Here is a 19783-nt window from a genome sequence, read left to right as displayed (position 1 = left end):
TATATCTTTATACTAAATCCACACGTACCGTTTCATTCATCAACTGGAATGATTTTTTGTTTCCATGCTGGGATTGAGCCAATCAGATAGCTTTTTTCTATAGACAGGAGAAAAAAAAAAAAAACTGTGGCATTTCATCATATCAGTTTCTTAATTTCCTTGGACGCGTATTAGTGTTCTACGCTACCCTGCAGTGAAAACAATAATCGCAGAATAGTTTTTTCATACCTTAAAAAACCTTACAGACTAATAAATGTTTTTGTTGTTGTTGTTTAGACCGTCGTCCTTCCGTTACGTGGTGGCTACATGCCGAGACGTCTCTGACCGGAGATGTTGAGTCATAGCTTCCCCCGGCCGTAGAGCGCAGGGACACCAGGAAATACCGAGAGCGTTGGCGTGTCAGATGTAATACTCCTTCCTGCTGTTCCGTACTGAGTTCTGAAGGTCCATTTCTGTGCAGTAGGCCGCGTTCAGGGCGTGCCGATGGCTGGGATGGTCGAGCTCTGTGCGGTAGGTCACCTCCAGGCTGTGCCGGCGGTCCTTCTCCTCGATGGCCGCCGTCTGTTCGGCCCGTCGGTACTGGTACAGGAAGCGGGACATCACCGCCACCACACAGAGGGTGATGAACACGACGGCTGCACTCACGCCTGGGTTTATGGGGCCACGGAACGGGGAGGTAGAGTCAGGAAGCATCATTGGCTTGGCCATTTTGGTCACATTTTATACGCATGCTTATCCGTGACTTGTTAGCTATTCAGAAGGATCTATGCACTCCTGCTCATCATTGAAACTCGAGGCCTGGACTCAATTAATCAACACTTGTGTTAATTAACTATGAATCATGGCTACATGCAAATGCTAAATTTAAACATGACCAAGTTGATTTTGGCTTGCTGAGCTCATAAACTGTGGAAAATTAACACTTACACTTAATCATAATGGTAATTAAATCTAGCATTTATAACTGTGTGAAATAAATATGTATAGTTGAGTAACCTGTTTTATTAGGTCAAATTTTCTTAGGCGAAGTCGAGAAACAAAATTTAGATACCCTCCAGTGGAAATTACAGTTTTATCAGGTTGCAAGTTTGCAGTGGGAGAACCTTGATGTAGTACATAATCCTATCTTAACCAGTATACATTATTCCAAGTAGTCAGAGGAAGAGACAGAGATAGCAGGGAGCTCATTTCACAGCAGACTGACTTTAACAATCAAACAAAATAAGACGAAATGGGAACACTCACCTCCAATTACTGCTGAATCACTCTGCACCCCATCCTTTAATGGCTCCTTCCCTCTGTCAACTTTCTCTGAATGATCTGTGTACAACCAAAGAGGGGACCGAATGAATTAAGCATGGTTTTGGAAACGTAATGTTTTGCTTAGCAAGGAAAGGGATGCGTACACAATAAATAAATAAATCTGTCAAATATAAAGATTTTTCCGTTTGCCAGAATATACACAGCCGTGAGTGTGGTCAGCGCCCTTCCCTGACGCAACTTTGAGAAACATAGTACTGCTCTTGACCAAAAGTGCTTATTTAGTTCCATGTCATTTGTAACCTAACACACATTGCTAAAGAACTGGGGATGAATATGGACTGAATTACTTCAGGTTTTTAAAGGTCCCATATTGTTTCCCTTGCTAAGTGGATTATAAAGGAGTTGAAGGTGTACCGAGAGTATCCAATAAATCCACACAATCTGTATGAAGAAAACATGCATTTAAGGAGTCACTTGGCATTCTGTGAAGTAGTGACATCACAATGATGTGCTTGTTTGCTTCAGTATGGCCCACCTTGTAGCCAGAACAAATCCAAGTGCTAAGATGGCACAGTCGCTAAAACATATTGTTCCTGGTAAAGTTCAGGAGAAGTGCTGGAGGATGGACATGTAAAACTGTAGAGATCGTTTTTGGTACTTGAAACCACACACAAACGCCTTCTTATGGATATCAGGACCAAAAATAAAACACTGAAAAATACACAATACGGGACGTTTAAAGAGACACAGCAGAATGTGTTTGCATACAGTATCTGATTTATGTTTTAGATATGCATGGGAATAAATAGTTTGTTTATCTGAGACTTTTAAAAGACTTTCTGTAGGCGGGTGTGTTTTAACAGCGACAGCGGAGGTGTTTATACTGTATGTTGTTTGTATACGTAAGGTGTGGATAATTGCGTGGGAGGTGTGTGTCTGCATTCGAGAAGTGTAAGAGCATAAGCATACCTGAGAGGGAGTGGGACTTTGTCATGTCAGCTGACGCCCCACAGTCTGACTCCACTATATGTCCCCGTAAGCTGACCAATGAGCTTCCCCGATTCAGCAGCGCCGCTTTCAGTGGAGCCACCTGATTGAACTGGACTGAAGACAGGCAGCCAATGAAACCTCTCGATCCCGCCTTCATCACTTCCTCATCCAAGATATCACTTCCTGCACACATAGAGAAAAGATATTGACAGTAGTCAAGTTGAAGTAGTGAAATTGAATAGAATTTTGCCACATAATGTGACAGTAATCGAGAGAGAAAGAGAATAATATAAAACACTCTTTCAGCTCAATTGCAAATATGAGAGGTTAACGCACACCATTCAGATGTGCTATAAGTCTCCAAATCATATTTCCGAAACAGCTTTCTTATAGCTCAGTTGTGACCTTCACAAAATTCCACATATCTGAGCCAACACAGGTGTTAGGGGGGGAGGGGTTTGGTTAGTGAAGACACACAAGACAGTCACAAAACTCAATGTTTTAATGAGTCAGACTGGCGGGTGTCCGCGCGCACGCCCACACAGAAACATTCATACACACATGGCTGAACCCCCCCAGGTCTGTCCCTCTTTTCGTATCTCTCTGCAAGGTTTTTTAAAGCTGTCTGTGGCTCAATGGTGCAACAGATACAGAAAGAGAACACAAAAATAATGTGATCAATTGATGCGGGTACTTTTCCCATCACATCAAGCTTTCATATACATATTCTGCAAGTAAACACATTTTCTATTTGTATATGAAATATACTGATACACAAAAACAAATATATAAACGATTAAATGAATATTATTATTAACCTTTATTTATAAGGGGTAAGTTGACTGAGCACATGTGCTCTTTTGCAGCAATGGCCTGTTAATGCCTCCCAAAGTAGTCTAATGTGCATATCTTTGTATGGTAGGAGGAAACCCACACATTCACGAGGAGAACATACAAGCTCCACACAGAAAGGCCCAGGCTGGGATTTGACCCAGGACCTTCTTGCTGTGAGGCAACAGTGCTATCCACAGTGCCTCCGTGCCACCCAAAAGTGATATAAATAGACACAAATGAATATAAATGAAAGATTGACTACTTAACTAATACACAGTGGTAAACTGACAATGATTAGTATATAGTATTTCTATTACACTTGTTAATATTTATTGCAGACAATGCGATGAAAAACAATCATTAGGATGCAATAAAGCTTTGGCACAATGAGTGGTTGTTACTGCTGGCCTGACATTTTAAGCATGACAATGCTTATTATATCCCATTGATCAGATTGTGTGGAGAGCCCTTTCAGAGAAGAGCATCATTTTAATAAAACTGATTGTTGATTACAGCACCTTATCCACATTTGCAATTGAAATGCATGTAAATGCAATTGCAGGACTTCAATATGCTATGATTTCCGAGTAATCATAAAGTACATAATATTAGCTCCATTTGCAAATAGAATGATTGCATTTACATAAATATGCTTCAGTACTGAAATATACATTTTTACCCAGTGCAGCGCATAAGTGTATTAAATGATCATTAGTATTTTGTTGTATTTTTAGAATCTGAATAAAATGGGACTGTCCCTAAAGACATCAGGTAGAAATCATTCATAATTTCAATGTCAAGACATTTGTGAAGCATGACATTTTGTGTGCAATTGAAAAGTACCGCATAGGTGGATAACACGATGATGCTCCTTTAATGTTTCTGAGTAGTAACCATTGTATCCATTTGTGCAAGGAAAATAGGGTTTACATAATTCATGAGATTAATGACTGAATTAATTATTGCTGTTCTGTTGATGAAGGTGTTGAGATGATGTAATGGTGGAATTCTAATTTTGGGAGTTGATGCTTTTTGTTCCAAGGACTTGTTTTATGTCTAGTTTTTTCACCTCGAGGTGACGTTGAGTATAATTGTAATGCTAATGCTTAAAACAATTAAGTTACATCTGCTAATTTCTACAAACATGCTGTTTCTGTATAGGAAAATGGAGGTAAAGAGCACAGAAAATGAATACAAACTCGGCTACCCCACTCCCCCATGCCCGAAAATGCTCACACTGCAACTCTCATTGCAATCTCCTTTGCTGATTCAGAAGAGCACAGATATGCATGTGCTCTCCTAGGCATATCATCTCAACCGCCATTTTGAATCCCACCACAGTTCACAAATTGTGCTCACACAGTCAGAGTAGACATTTCACATGCAGCTCAACTGACATGTGAGCACCAGATCAACCAGCAGGGGGGAATGCCCTGTGAGGTCAAAGCCTGTCTGTGTTTTTAGGTGCATTCATATCCTAAAAATGCCAAGCAAATAAAGGTTTTTAATAATGTATCCTTCTCTGCCCCAATTCTGGCCCTCTTGTAAACAGTAGGGGCTATTGGTGCATAGTGCCTTCATCCCGGTGTGTGCCACATTTCAGTAGCTGATTTTTTTTTCTGTTTGTAATCAATAGTTAGGCTTCTGAGTTTAACCTCTTCAGACCCGGCGTCCATTGCAATGGACATCACATGTTTGGTGTTTTTTTCTATAGCTGTGTCTCAAACCGTGAACTTCCGCGCTCCACACCACCGTGCCGCAGAGTCCAGTCTCCAGTCAGCTTTCGGAGTTTGCACATGGAGCACGAAAGCACGGTAGTTCGGAACATTTTGTTCATTAGTTTGATGCATTTCGTGGAGACATCTGACCCGTTACCTTCAACCTCGAAGGCCGTTTGAGACACTGCTTACATTAATGTATGAATTGCATAACTGTCGTGTGATTGGTTATTTAGTAGACCCTATGAAACCAATTAGATGCAAGTATGGCCCAAGTGGTTGATATTTGAAAAAAGTTAAGTAACTTTTATAACGGCATGTCATTAATATAATATATATTTAGGCATTCATTTCTAAATTTGATGTGTTAATTTTATTTTATATGCATAACAACTTTGCATAATAAGACATTGTCCATTACTCAAGATATGTAATCTAAACAAGATATTTCTAGTGTGAAAATTGAGTTTTGACAAAAAGTTTGTACTATGCCAAAAAATGGTCTGGTACACAGAAATAGTCCTGGAACTTCTGGCAGATATAAATGTGAGAAACTGAGCCTTTTCATAGTGCAGATGAGATTTGGGTAGTTGGTGAGTGTAGAATTTTAGAAAACATATTTAACATGTGAGGGCCCAAATATACGTACAGTATTATCTGTTAATTTTCACTATTCAATCCAGTGTGAATACAAATCATCTAAATTATTAAGAGACATATAGGCATGTAGTCAGATGGATATTATTTCTAGCAATTTTCACAATTGTTCGGACCTGACATCCATCGCAATGGACATGAAATAAAATCAATAAAGTTGAAAAGAATTTGCTTGAGCTTTATTTCATGTAATATGGGTATGAAAAAAGATGGCTGGAAAAAGACTGAATTAAGGTCTGAATTTATTATCTTGAATAGTTATCTTAATTATGGAAATTTGAGATAAATGCATGAATTAATGCATTGATACGTATGCTTAATTCACTTTATTGCACATACTGAAGTTTGAGAGATCGGTTGAGGTTGAGTATAATAAAAGTATTACGGTTACAATTTTGTTATGGTACATTTGATAATCTAGTTAGCCTATGACCTCTTAGTCAATCAATTTAGTCTTCTCTTTCATTGCTTCCTGTTTTTCTTTTCTTTTACAAACCCTTGAGAGCTGCTTTAAAAATATTTTTTCCCTTGTGCAATAGCAGTCTCATTTATATAAGACCATCGAGTGGACTATAGAGAAAATCAAATTCCTGGACGGTAATACTGTCAGTAGTCATAAGAATAATGAAATTGAAGTTTATATGATCTAGTAGGTATTGGGTTGGTTTGTGGTTAAAAATTCCCTGCAGGCTGGGTCAAGTAACAGCCACTGCCCGTTCTGGCATTCGGTTGCAGGCTGCGTGCGCGTAGCTGAAAAAAGGACGTATGCAGGACACAGCCCCATGCCGTTAATTTTAACGCGTAAGCAGTCTTACAGCTGAATCTTACTGGAGCATGTCCAAGCTAAGTACCTCTCTCCAGGGTACAGCAACTCCAGCTCAGCTGGGTTTCACAACTACAACCTTTTGAAGTCCTGTCCTTTCACCACTACTGCAGTCTGCCACCCAAAGGTATTTGGCCTTGAGTTAAACAGCTTTCAGACAAGTCTCTGATGGAATGTGACTGAAGTGATACACTTTTTCACGGTCGCCATCACTGAAATGTTGCCTCAACATCCAGATTCTTACAGTTGAACTGGGTAGGAAAATTGAGAAAACTACCTTTGAGTCATTGCTGCGTGTTTGTTGCATCGATGATACAATAATAACAATAAGTATATCTTCTGGCCCAATTTAGCTTTCTCTTGTACAAACAATCTGCTACAAGCATAGAGGGGCAATTCCCTCTTGACTTGAATTTTAAGGTAATCGTATCCAGAATAATTTTGGTATTCTATTAAATAAAAGACACCCACAGGCAGATGTATTCTGAAAAGTCCATTTGGCTGTTAGTAAACCCATCTTTTACTCAGCCAGCACATGTGACTTCCAAAAACGAATGCACAAATGCACTACCCATGGGGAGAGTAAACACTTCATTTATTTAATTATAGTTTAATTATGAACTTGCAGTAGTTAATGAAATCCAAAATGAGCGCTTGAGTAATTGTATTAGATCACATGTATACAGCTGATATTATAAGAAATGAAGATTTGGTCTCAATGGGAGCTGATGACATCATTGACACTGGCATGGTTTATTCCAGAATGTGATGACTTTATCAGCATACACATTGCACATTGTCACAATATTCTCAACATACAGACAGATCCGCCATTTTGTAGATAAAACCAACACTTAAAATGGCTAAAACAGCTGTTTGTATTGTATCACCTCTTCTGGAGATAGGGCCTTTTGTCAGTATTTATGGGCAGAGTTTTATTACGTAAGATACCACACATTTTCAAATTATAAATGGAGGTTTAATGCCATAGGCCGGCTTACCTGTGACTTTGCCCAAAGTCACGGATCTGATTGTATTTAGCTCCGTGTTCGATGACAAGCTGTATTTTCTGTTGATGTCCTTGTCAATCTGGCACAGTAAGAAAATAAATGAATGCGTCAATGCATTCATACATATAAAACACTTTTGAAATCTTAGGATATGAGAAGAGCAGTTTGTTTGCCTTTGGAATCAACATTAGCTGAGGGAGTATCCTGAACACATGCAGTCAATGACATATGCAATTTGCAGGTCATTTAAAGTCAGCTGGATTGAATCCAGAGATTATTCACAAAAGCCTAAACAATATAGTATACATCATATACTGTAGGCTTATACACTCAGTGTTGTTGGCAGTAAAATCTATATAAACTTGCAATCAACTTCTATAATATTTAATTAGATCATTGATTACATTACATTACATTAATGGCATTTGGCAGACACTCCTATCCAGAGCGACGTACGGTACGGTACACAGTAAGGTCATTCTAATTAGACTTTATTGATTACATATTTTAAATATTATTGTCCAAATTGTCTTATTAAAACCAATCCATATATATTAGATACAAAAGAATAATCACAATACATTATTAAACCACAGTGGCAACTAATTTGCAAATTGATACAGTAATGTAATTCTGACAACAAAAGCCGAATGACTTAAAGGTACAATAGGTAAGATTTTCATGTTAAAACATTGTTACAAGACCATTGTATATCCTTTCCTATTATTGAAAAAGGCTCACTAACATGTTGACTCACCCTCTGCCTGTGTTTATAGTCCTTAAATTCGGGTTTCAAAAGATACGGTTGATAGGCTGGCACATGGTATAGCTGTACAATAATTCAAGCTCATTGGTTGAAAATTGGTTCTAATTGCCACAGCCACAGCGCGTTCACAGGGAAGGGGAGGGATAAACAGTATCGTGGTTTGAGAGTATTTGTTGCTGCAATTCCTCTCTTGACCGTTAGAAGTCCGAAATTACCTATTGTACCTATAAGCTTAGAAAAACGACCTCACCTGGACATAAACATCCTTCCCCTCTCGATGCATTCGAACCCAGTGCAGCTGCCCATCAGCCAGGCTTCTGTATGTGGGGGTGAACACATCTGCAGGCCTGTCCTTATTTAGTCGGTAAAAGATTTGCAGACTCCCTGGAGGAAGACAATTAGCAACCTTGTTCAGAACCTCCATAGGGGCTTTGTTTTTCTGTCACGTTCAAAGTCACCCATGCAAGAACAGTGCCATGAATTTGCGCAATAAATGTAGTGATTTAATTTAGTTAGCAGTTTGGAAATAATTTGCAAATAATGTAAAAAGAAAATTCTACATTATGAATTCTCCATTGTACATTGTACAATGCATTTAAAGGCTGGAAGAGCAGTCATGCTTAAAATGCTCAATAACATCATTCTAAATGTTCAATATCACTAAGTGCAATTTTTTTTTAATTCAGTTATTTTTATAGTTTCCTTCTCATAGTCTAATTTTATAGACGCAAGGCAGTGGGAAATGTTCCAGTCAAAATACAAACGACCAACTGCTGTGACCAAAACCTGTCACGTATATCCGATAGATTAAAAAAACTTGTTGAGCCCTATATATATAAATGCCAACTAAATTCACACTTCTCTGAAACATAATATAAGCCACAATGTGCAATGCCAATCTTGCCTTATCCAAACTGTTCTAGAAGAAAGCATCAGCTTTACCCATCACATTATACCTGGGCCCTTTATCTTTAAAACTCAAATCCTGGTTTCATTAGATATGGAGATCCTTCACTCATTAGTCACTTGTCCTTGTTGTTCAAACACTGAAGATATCACTATGCAGATAAACCTGCTGGGATGTTCCATGTGAATGCAATTAAAAGAGGTTCCGCGTATCCATGGATGGCAGCACTTTCCCGAAACACCCTGGCTAGTAATAAGGCAACAATTCAATCCGTTCCTCTCTCCTCTCTCCTCTCCCACCATGCCTGATAAACGCTTTCATACCAGACGTTTGCCAGAAATGATTACGGCCACTTGACGATAACAAATCCTTGAATTTCCGCCGAATCAGGAACCAAGAGATGCTTGGTGCAATGACCGGTGAGAAGTAAATAAGTAAATAACCCAGTGGATTCCAGGATGGCGGCACGTGGCTGTTTCACAGCGGAGGTGGAAGTCTCATGTCATAAGTGGACCGGAAAAGCAGCGGTTTGTTCTCAGTCACAGACAGTTAACACTGCGATAGAGAATCACAGACATGGATATAGTATGTGCTCTGCTGGTCTCTCTTGATTACAGATATTATCCTGCCCTTCTTCCAATCTGCAAATTAGTGATTGCTACTTACTGGAGCATGCCAAGCTGCTACTCAGTACAGAGGTGCGGTGTACAATAAAACCTGCATTTACAGTGTTGTATGAAAAGTCAAGGGCCCTCACAATTGCAGAGCTGCCAACCTAACCAGGTAGTTGTTAAGTACAATATTACTTCTTTTGAGTTTTGTAATGCAGTACAAGGATGAATAGAGATACTATGTGAGTGACAGGTTGATCTGATTATAGTAGGAGAAAAAAGGCCATGTTTAGTATACCTAAACCAGAGGTGGAATGAAGGGGTCTGCAATGAAAAGATCTGCCAAGTGCTTCTTCTACCCATGAACAGCTGATTTCACCAATTAGTTCTACTTCCTGGCAGAATAATAACTGCTAATCTGCAAATAAAATACTGGGGAGGGCTTTTACTTTCTGAACCCTGATCTACCTTGTGATGGCTAAACAATGGCTAACTCGTTGGCTTTACTTTGCTTAAGCAAAAAAGAAGATTCTTATCATATGGGCAATATTGTTTCAGATAGAAGATTCTTATCTTATGGGCAATATTGTTTCAGATATTAAAAACACTTACAGACAGACAAGCAAACAGACTGATACATGCATGCACACACACACCTGTACGCACACACACACACACACGTAAACACACACAGACACACACACTTGTTCACCCACGTAAATACACACACATACGTACACACACGCATACTCACACACACGCACTTGTACATGCACACACATGCACGCATACATGCGAACACACACACACACACACACACACACATGCATACATGCGAACACACACACACACACACACACACGAGTGTAGCAGTGCGGTACCATTGCGGGCAAGGATGATGGCCATGCCCTGCTGGTAGTAGGAGCTGGCTGAGAGCAGCATGGCCGGTGTCTGGGTAGTCAGGAAGCTGAAGGCCACGTTCTCCCGCGGCCTGGCATTCTCTGCGTAGATGGCGGAGGACAGAGCACTCCTGTTGCGCATGACTGAGAACGGCTCCTGGAAGGTGTAGGTGACCGAGGATCCGCTCGTGAAAGACACCGACACCTCTGAGGGGCGAGAGGGGAGGGGGAGGGGGGGCACAAGGAGGCGGAGAAAAATAGACAGAGAAAATCATTTGGCACCGGGATCAGTCGGCTCAGTCGAAGCGCTCGCGGAGAAAATCGTCAAAAAAATCCCACTCATCCATATGCAAATGCGTGCAGTAACTCCAAGCGATATTATAAATCAGAATAAATCCTTATGATAACCTGCAGATAGAAATACGGTAACAATGCGGGGCTGTGCTGAAACATGTAAAGGGTTTGACTGGAACACGCCCGGGCGCCATCCGCGAACGGCGCTGGAAGAGGGGCGGAATCGGGCCGCTTTAATCAGGGGGGCCCCCGCTCGGCTCCGGAGCCGCTCGTTTCTCAGCTCGGGGTTTGAGGAGATAAAGAGCGCTCTGACAGCGCTAGTGCTCGCTCATTATAATGATGGGTGGTGGAGAGCCGGGGAGCTGGCGGGGCAGCGGCAGGAGCAGGCTGCTGTAGATGAAATTCCTCCAGCCGGAGGGGTAGCGCCTGTAGCCGGGCCCCTGGAACACGCGCTCGGCGCCGGAGAGAGAGCCGGACGGACGGGCGGGTACGAAACCAACAGCGGAGAGCGGCTTCCTCTGCAGCCTTGTGCTTCGCGCTTTGATCCTCCGGAACCAAGCCGGCGTCTCCAAAAATCCAAGCGATCCTAACACGCTCCCTTTAAGTGCTAATAAAGCGTGACATCGGCAGAGGAGGGCCTTTCGGCTAAGTCTCCGAGATCAAATAAAGACGTTCTTATGCGATGTTCCGACAGTACAAGCTTAATGAAAATGAATCCAAATAGTGTGAAATGTGGATTTGGCCATCAAAAGGAGATGCTGTGAAATTCGACACCTTGAAATATCCTGGACAAACAGTGAATAGGTCTTAGTGACTGTCATTGCTTTTTGGTTTGGTTGAAGAGTTTACCCCCATGTCTGAATAGGCAGGTATAGGCTGAGATGAGAAGCACATGTCTGGGGCCATCTCAGCTTCATTTAACGGTGTGTTGGACTTTTGTGCAAATGGGCATGTTATGCGCATTAGTGCCACACTCTGAACACTAAGATATTCCCAAACTTACTGTATGTGAGAAGAAGAGAAAATGAGAAGGGATATTTTGAACAACCACCCACTAAGTAGCGTCAGATTATTCTGGCTCAACCTTTCTCACGTTGGATGGCAACAGTTTGCTCAGTTGCTATTTCCACATTCTATTCACATTTTCGACAAAATAAAAAATAATAATATGAATACAGTATACGTTGGTGGATAAAAAGTTATTTTCACAATGGTGATTGTTGAACAAAATATTTGCCTTAAATATATACCGACATCCAACTGGTATTGCACAGCAAGTTCATGTGGTTAATTGGGAAAATTGCAAAATACTGGTGTTAATCGCCAAATTATTGTACTGGTGAAATGAAGATATGACCCATTGATCAGAATTAGAAATGCCTGACCACTTTTGCCAAAAATAAATTAGCCACCACATCTCATCAGAAATGTGGTGCAAATTTGTCCAAAGAAGATCATTGTTTTGTGCAGTTGCCCTTACTCCCGTTGGCGCTGGACTGGATTATACAGTGCAGTCCATAAGTATTTGGACAGTGATTCATTTTTTTGTTTTTGCTCTGTAAAAGCAAACAAACAGTTGAAATAACACAATCACTATGTGGTTAAAGTTCAGACTTTCAGCTTTAATCCATACTGCGTAACCAGTAATTGGGTGACCAAGTAATTGGACAATTACCAAGTAAATGCACAGTTGACTGTATGAAGAGGGTTGTAATTCCTACACGGTTCACCCAATATGAATGTAAAAACAAACAAGAAAAAGTCTGAAAGTCTGCATTGTAACCATATAGTGATTGTTTTATTTGAACAGTTTGTTTGCTGGAGTGCAGAGCGAGAACAACAAAAATGTGTTGCTGTCCAAATATTTACAGACTGTACTGTATCTCAACAAATCATGGGGAGTGACGAATCATTTGAATTAATTATACTTCTACAGCATATGTAGTCACGTAACACAATCTCTTTTTTCTCCAATCGTTTCAGACTGGCAGTCCAGGGGATTATTTGCATAATCTCAGGATTATTTGAAAACAGCCTTTTTCTGGAACATTTAATCATGAATGCAATATCACATGGTTGCAATATCACATAAACCAGCTTTGTCATGGAAGTAAAAGATCTTTTTTTATCTTTATTAAATCATGGATTTTGAGCTTTGTACTGGTTCTGTACATTACATACAGAAAATAAACCTGAGGGCATTTTATCTTATCATTGCAATATTTGGGGTAACTTTTAGTGGATATTTGTTTGAAAGAGCATTTGACCTTCAATGACAGAGACCAGAATGAGATGGTAACAACGTTGTTAGGCAGTTTCAGAAAAGTAAAAAGCTTCCTGAAAAAATTTAACATGTAGCCTTAAAAGGATATGTATTCATAAAGAAATATTAGCTATTCATGACCAATCAGGTCACATAACATTTTTTTCATCGCTGAACATGCTGCAGTACAGTATGCTCTTACTCACACTGCATTAAAATCATTGTGCATTCAAGGCTTCCGGTTTTGGCAAAGGAAAAAGCAGGTTTCAAAAATAAAATTACCTCTACCCACACATTGAGTATTGAGACCATTTCCTGAATATGTTTCCATGTGTTTTTCTGATTAGTTTAAATAAAAAATTCCATGGCAAATTTAAGATTAAGATGGAGTTTTTAGGATACGTATATGGGGGCAGAGCCTGCGGCAGTGTAGGACAGAGCAAACAACATTTCAACCTTGTTTTTGGGGTTATACCTTTCTTGCAGTGGGGTCCCCTGTAGGCTGTATGGGTGCAGTCGCAGACATAGCCACTGTTGCTTTCGACGCACCTCCCTCGGTTGTGACACAGGCTACCATAGCTGCTACAGTGTCCTGGGCACCCAGCGCTCACCCCTGGCGTGACCTTTGCCCTCTCCTGCAGGTCGAGGGTCAGGCCATTCATAGCCAATGCTCGGATACAGCCCAGGAATCCTCTCTGCCTGGATGCTGTCCCTCCTGCAACGATGGAAGGAGGATTAAAAAGAGTTAAGTGTCAGAATATGATGAAAGATAAGAACAAGAATGAGGAGGAAGAAAGGAAGAAGAGAAGGAAGTAGAGCAAGAAGAAGGAAAGAGGAAGATAAATGTGGCAGAACAGGTGAACAAACAAAGAGGAAGAAGAATAATAGCTTACAGTACAGGAATTAAATTATTGTACATATGTGTCTGTCTAGTAGCAGGAACAGAATGCTAAAAAAAACTTCAACAAAATGTAAAATGGTACTGTAAAAATAAGTCTGGTGGTGAGGTATGAAGGTCTTAGAAGAAAGCTGAAGGTGTCTTAAGAAGGCTGAAGGTGTCAGGCGAGGTATGAAGATCTTAGAAGAAAGCTGAATGTGTCTGAAGAAGTCTGGCGGTGTCAGGTGAGGTATGATAATCTTAGGAGAGAGCTGAATGTGTCTGAAGAAGGCTGAAGGTGTCATGAAGAAGACAGAATAAACTCTGCTTCGATCAACACAGGAACCTGGGCTCCTACCTACAAACAGCTGGCTGTTGAGCTGCAGACGGAAGTGTCCGTCGGGTGGGGCCTCCAGAAAGCGCAGAGGCAGGTGATCCACCTGCAGGGACGCCTCCTTCACGTTGCGCTCTGCCCGCACGTAGTGCCACTGCTTATCGTTCAGAGGCACGTGAGACTTTACCGTCACAACGGCAGGGCCATTCCCCACGTCGAAGGTGAAGGTCACAGCAGACGGAGCTGAGTGGATTAGAGTAAAACAGAGACAAGCTTTTTAGGGATGTGCATTACAGAATAAAATAATCTAATTACACTGTGCCTGTTAAAAATATGTATTTGATCCCACAAATGCTTAAATAATACAGCAAATGACATGTATTGCATATTTACATAAACTTGGTTTTAATAAGTAATTAGTAATTATAAGTAATTATAAATAACTATACACAATAACAATAACAGTGATACCATTTCAGAACATTGTAGCACACATGATACCGCTTCTGGTTTCATACGCCTTCAGTTAACCAATAAGTCTACAGTGATTATGTTTCAATGACGTTTTGCCTCTGCAGCAAGAATACCGCTGGCTGGGAAATAATACTTGCGAGGTTCAGACAGTGGGGGGCAGTGGCATTGAATTTTGTCCTGTAACAGGTGGAGCAGTCATTCGTAGCAGGATTACCCATAATCCACAGTGGTTTAAGGTTTGTTTTCTCACAACCACCACCAGGTGGAAAATGTGAGCACTCTACGCCATAGCTTTTGTGAGCCTACCCTTGCTGGCATGATGGACGTAGAGTATGTCTACAATGTTACTAGACTGTTAACCATATGTTTTACACACAGATTTTTGAAAGCTACACAGAGCTGTGTTCCATTGAGAGCTGGAAGTCAGAATTTCCCAGTTGAAAATGTCAACTTCCAACCTCCAAGCATTCCAGTTATATGGCAAGTGTACACTCAGTGAGCACTTTATTTAGTATTTATTAGATCATGAGATCAGCAGTTCCTGAGATACTCAAACCACCCTGTGTGGCTCCAACAATCATTCCACGGCCTGTAGCGTAACTGAACTTCACAAAATCATTCAGTTATATCAGATGCCATTAAACAATTTTGTAAAAGCAAATGGCTTCATTGGCATGACAAAGTCCTGTTCAATAAAAAGGACTCTACTTGCAGCAAACCACAGCCAGCATATTAATTTAAAACGGTGACTGACCTGGACTTCCTGCCAAAGATTATATGAATTTCATCACCACCTAGCATCAAATCAGAATCAAGTATTCACCCAGGCCCTGGTATAAGTATTAATATCTGTGGTAGTAATTGTAATGGTAGTAGTAGTAATAGTAGTAGTAGTAGCAACAGTGATATTAGTCCAAGTAGAGGACTGGTATATTAGCCCCAGAAGTCAGTAGTCAATAGTGTTTAGTATTCAGATTATGTCCACCTCATTCCTGTTCACACACTGCAGACTCACAGCTCAACTCCACTCTGATGAAGTCCTTGATCCCCAGGTTCTCTAGGAAGACCCCAGAGGGCGCTGTAGTTTTGAAGTAGAAGGATATGTCAGCACTGAGCTCAGCCTGGAAGGTGGGGAAATGGAGATATGACGACTCTTGATAGAAGGAAGCTGCATTCCAATAATATCCTGAAAGCAGGCGAAAAACACAGATTTTTCAGATTTCACCCTTTAAAGCCTACTGTTGACTGAACAAACTGTGTGAATATTTGAATTTCTACAGAAGTACAGTGTTACATACTTCAAAAATATGATCATGGGTAAAGAAAGAGGATAGGCATTTCAAAAATGAGCAACAAAAGGCACTGACGTCTCCGAAGAACTTTCTCCAAAGAACAAGCTACCTACTGTCACCATAGCAACGCAGCGGTCCGATTCTGTAGAGGACTTCTGAGCCGGTCCTGTTTGTGTCTCCAATCAAAATTTCCCTCACAGGCAAGTGGTCTTTGTAGGAGAGCAGCCCTGTGTCATCGGTCCTGCAAACACGCACAGATCCCAGCTGAAATCTCACAGAATTCTCCTTCTCTTGCCTCTCATATCTCCTTTCATTCTCCCCCTGTCTCAAGAGCCTGTCTCCACCTCCGGCTACACAAGCAAGAGAAACTGGGCTGAGGATGTTTGCTGCACAAATATATATCCCCGGCAGTAGTACCTCTGCAGTTTTTATGAGGTTCATTATACACGCCCTGCAGAGAACCTGTGGGCCGGGCCCTGGAGTCACAACCTGACATCCGGATATCTGCTAATACCCCGAGGAGCAAAATCTGCATAGGAAGGGACACTGCTACCTCATGGAGTGAAACAGGGAACAAACAATCTGAAAACAGCAGGGCCATGCTGCTATTCGATCAGTATCTCCAAAGACCGAACATTTGCTAATTTAACATGGAGGGAGAAAGAAGTGGTGGGGGGTAAAGTGAAAGAAAGGGGGACTTTGTTTGAATGTTATGTAGAAAAATACACTTATAGCAAAACACACTGGTGTGGTACAATAGTTAGCAAAGTTGACTTAAAACCTAAAGCTGCGTAAGCTGTTCTGCATAAGAGCCCCTGCTAGCTTTTAGTGCATTAGTGTTTGTTTTTTTGTAAAGCCTTGACATGGGGATAATGCAAAGGCACCGTGGGGTGGGCATTACCATGAATCCCTGTTTGCATCGCAGTTGCAGAAGTAGTTCATGTCCATGCAGTTTTCGTTCAGGCTGCAGGAGCACTGCTGCACCCCAGGAAGGGTGCCCCCCCAGTAGGTGCGCCTCTCCCCATTCCTGTCCACCCACCAGGACATGGGGGTCCCGTCTGTAACACAGCAGAAACCGCAGAGCGTTCCCACACATTCCCAAAAATGCACAGGCAGGACAACGGTTGAGACAGGCCCACATTCCAAAAGCCGTTCGGGTTTTCGATTTCTGTACCGAAGTGTTCTCACACTGCCAAGCTTGGGCAGAGATGGCTGCTGACTGCATGCCCCGAAAGAATCATAATCGTTTGTCACTAGGTCACTTCTGCAGAGTGGGCGAAATACAGGAGTCAGATCTGGCATCCAGTGCCAGTGTGCTATCGTGCAGCCAGCTCTGCAAGTAAGCCAGGGCAGGTTTCCATATGCATCCATGATCTCACCACAATATGATCCCATAAACAGCAGGCACATATATCATGATATGGTCGTATATACACTGATGAGCCAAAACAATATGATGTTGGTCCTCCGTGCACCACCAAAACAGCTCTGACCTGCCAAGACGTGTACCTAATGCGTAATGTTTAGGTCGGTGGCACGTGTCAAATTGACATCCACATGAATGCCCGGACCCAGGTTTTCCCTGCAGAACATTGTTCACAGCATCACACTCCCGCCCCAAACTTGTCTTCTAACCACAGTGCATCCTGGTGCCATCTCTTCCCCAGATAAACGGCGAGCACATATCCAGCCATCCACATAATGTAAAAGAAAAAGGGACTCATTGGACCAGGAAACCTTCTTCCATTACTCCAAGGTCCAGTTCCTAAGGTTAGCTCCAGGTCCAAGTCAGTTCGGATTAGATGGGATAGCCTTTGTTGCCCTTGCGCATCAATGAGCCTGGGGTGGCCAACTCCCTGTTGCTGGTTTGTAGTTTGTCCCTCCTCGGGCCACTGTCGGTAGGTACTCACCACTGCTGACCGAGAGCACCCCACAAGCTTAGCCATTTCGGAGATGCTCTGACCCAGTCACCTGGTCATAACGGCCCTTGTCAAAGTCGCTCAGGTCTTTACGCTTGCCCATTTCTCCCGCATCCCACACACCAACTACGAGAACCAATGTTTCGCTTAGTGCCTAATATATCATAATGGTCATAATGTTTTGTCTCATCGGTGTATATAACACATGATCCCAATATGATATTGTATATCAGGACAGGACAGGACTTTCATACCACCATGTGCTAATTCCCTGTGGAATTTCAGCTGCCTGGAATAGACTTGCATATTCTCCAAAAGTTATGAGAGCAAAAAACTTTTTTCATTTTTAACAAAGTTACATAGTCTATTAAAACCAGGAGTAGTTGGGAGGAACCTAATCACATCTGACTTTGCCTAAAATTGGATTTCATACGTATCTTAGGGGACCTGCAAGAGTGTGAAATTATTTTTGATTTTGATGAACTGTCATAGTTGGTAAGGACGATTAAATGTTGAAAAAAACTTTCGGTCTATGAGAGTGGGCCTGCACCAACACCCAACAATCGCACATACTGAATTATATTTTAATATGAGCAAATGTTGGACCTCTGCTTATTATTCTATATCATTAGATAATTTTCCTTCACGATCCTGGGTGTTCCTCGATAATTATTTGCATAATTTTCCATTGCAAAAGATGATGTTTAAACTATACAATAGAACAAGGCCTTTTCCATAATGTATTGAGACTGTATTGAGTCAATATTCCAAGTCTTAAGGTTGGTAGCGTGATACATGTTCTGTGCCAAAAAGAAACTCACAACAAAGTCATAATAAAAAATGTCAGCATTGAAATTCCGGAAAAAAGTTTAAAGCCTTATAAAATATATGTAAATTTGCGAAAGGATATAACTTTTTTTCTGGTGCTACAAAATAACTGACTGGCTAACTTCAATAGGATCTGATGGCAACACATTAGTTTGGATTCATTTTGTGATTCGGTGTGCAGATTTAAAATAAGATACCAAGGACCGCAGTTTGAGCGAGAGCTTGTCTGCAGTGGCAGAGATTGCATCTCTAGAGAGGTTGACTGCATTCATTTTTCATAAATAAGCAGTGAGTGCAGGAAACCCACCCAGAAGAGGGAGTTGAGGAGAGGGAAGAAGCATACTCCTGGGGCGCGTATCTCAGTGAACTGACACTATCATCGCAGAGAGAGCAGAAGATGTTCTCCCTGCATACTCATTCGGTACTCAACCTGGGGAAGTTCCGGGACATTATCGGTGAGACGTGACACGCAAAGCGCACGGAATCATAGGCAGGAAACAGAAGTGGATAGAAGGTAGAGGGGAGGAGCTGAGTGGCCAAAACTCACCCAAGTTGCTAAAGAGGCGGGACTTCCTGCACCGGTACACCACTTCCTGCTGACAGTGCTCTGAACCGCCCACCAGGGCACGTAGCTGTGGCGGGGATGTGCTGTAGTTGAAGCGCATAACGTAGGGCTTCTGCAGCGTCGAGCCTCGCACTGAGAGCAACTCTGTGCTGTTGTGCAAAACTACTGTCCACACTTTGTCCTCTGCAGACGAAACACAGAGAACACGTTTACTTAACATTTCAGCCAATGCTCATTATTCATAACAATTTACATTTAATCTATTCACACAGCATGATATTTACTACAGTAGTTCAGGCTAAGGCTAGCAAGGAAGCGAACCTGCATGCTTTTTTTAGAAGCCGAGTTCCTTTACCATTAAACGACACTACACTACACTACACTCTACTTCATGGGTCAGAAAGAGAGTAATCCATAAAACAAGTTTGTGATGCACAAATTACTCCATAGATTTTTTCC

At 41.5% G+C, this 19783-nt stretch overlaps 1 protein-coding gene across 1 annotated transcript in view; it reads right to left on the bottom strand.

The window, feature by feature from the left end:
• Window positions 1-346: 346 nt before the first annotated feature.
• cntnap5b (contactin associated protein family member 5b) overlaps window positions 347-19783 on the bottom strand; it is an 88241-nt gene continuing 68804 nt past the window's right edge. Inside the window, exons 13-24 of the mRNA XM_061237170.1 lie at window positions 19307-19507; window positions 16914-17070; window positions 16126-16253; window positions 15736-15906; window positions 14271-14489; window positions 13511-13750; window positions 10461-10685; window positions 8312-8445; window positions 7287-7374; window positions 2233-2436; window positions 1246-1320; window positions 347-647 (exon numbers count right to left, since the gene is read on the bottom strand). Of these exons, the coding sequence (XP_061093154.1) occupies window positions 400-647; window positions 1246-1320; window positions 2233-2436; window positions 7287-7374; window positions 8312-8445; window positions 10461-10685; window positions 13511-13750; window positions 14271-14489; window positions 15736-15906; window positions 16126-16253; window positions 16914-17070; window positions 19307-19507 (2090 nt within the window). The 3' untranslated portion in view covers window positions 347-399. The remainder of the gene's footprint in view (window positions 648-1245; window positions 1321-2232; window positions 2437-7286; window positions 7375-8311; window positions 8446-10460; window positions 10686-13510; window positions 13751-14270; window positions 14490-15735; window positions 15907-16125; window positions 16254-16913; window positions 17071-19306; window positions 19508-19783) is intronic.

The sequence above is a fragment of the Conger conger genome, chromosome 3, assembly GCF_963514075.1.
Source record: "Conger conger chromosome 3, fConCon1.1, whole genome shotgun sequence".
NCBI lineage: Eukaryota > Metazoa > Chordata > Actinopteri > Anguilliformes > Congridae > Conger > Conger conger.
This window is presented reverse-complemented; position numbering and strand designations above follow the sequence as displayed.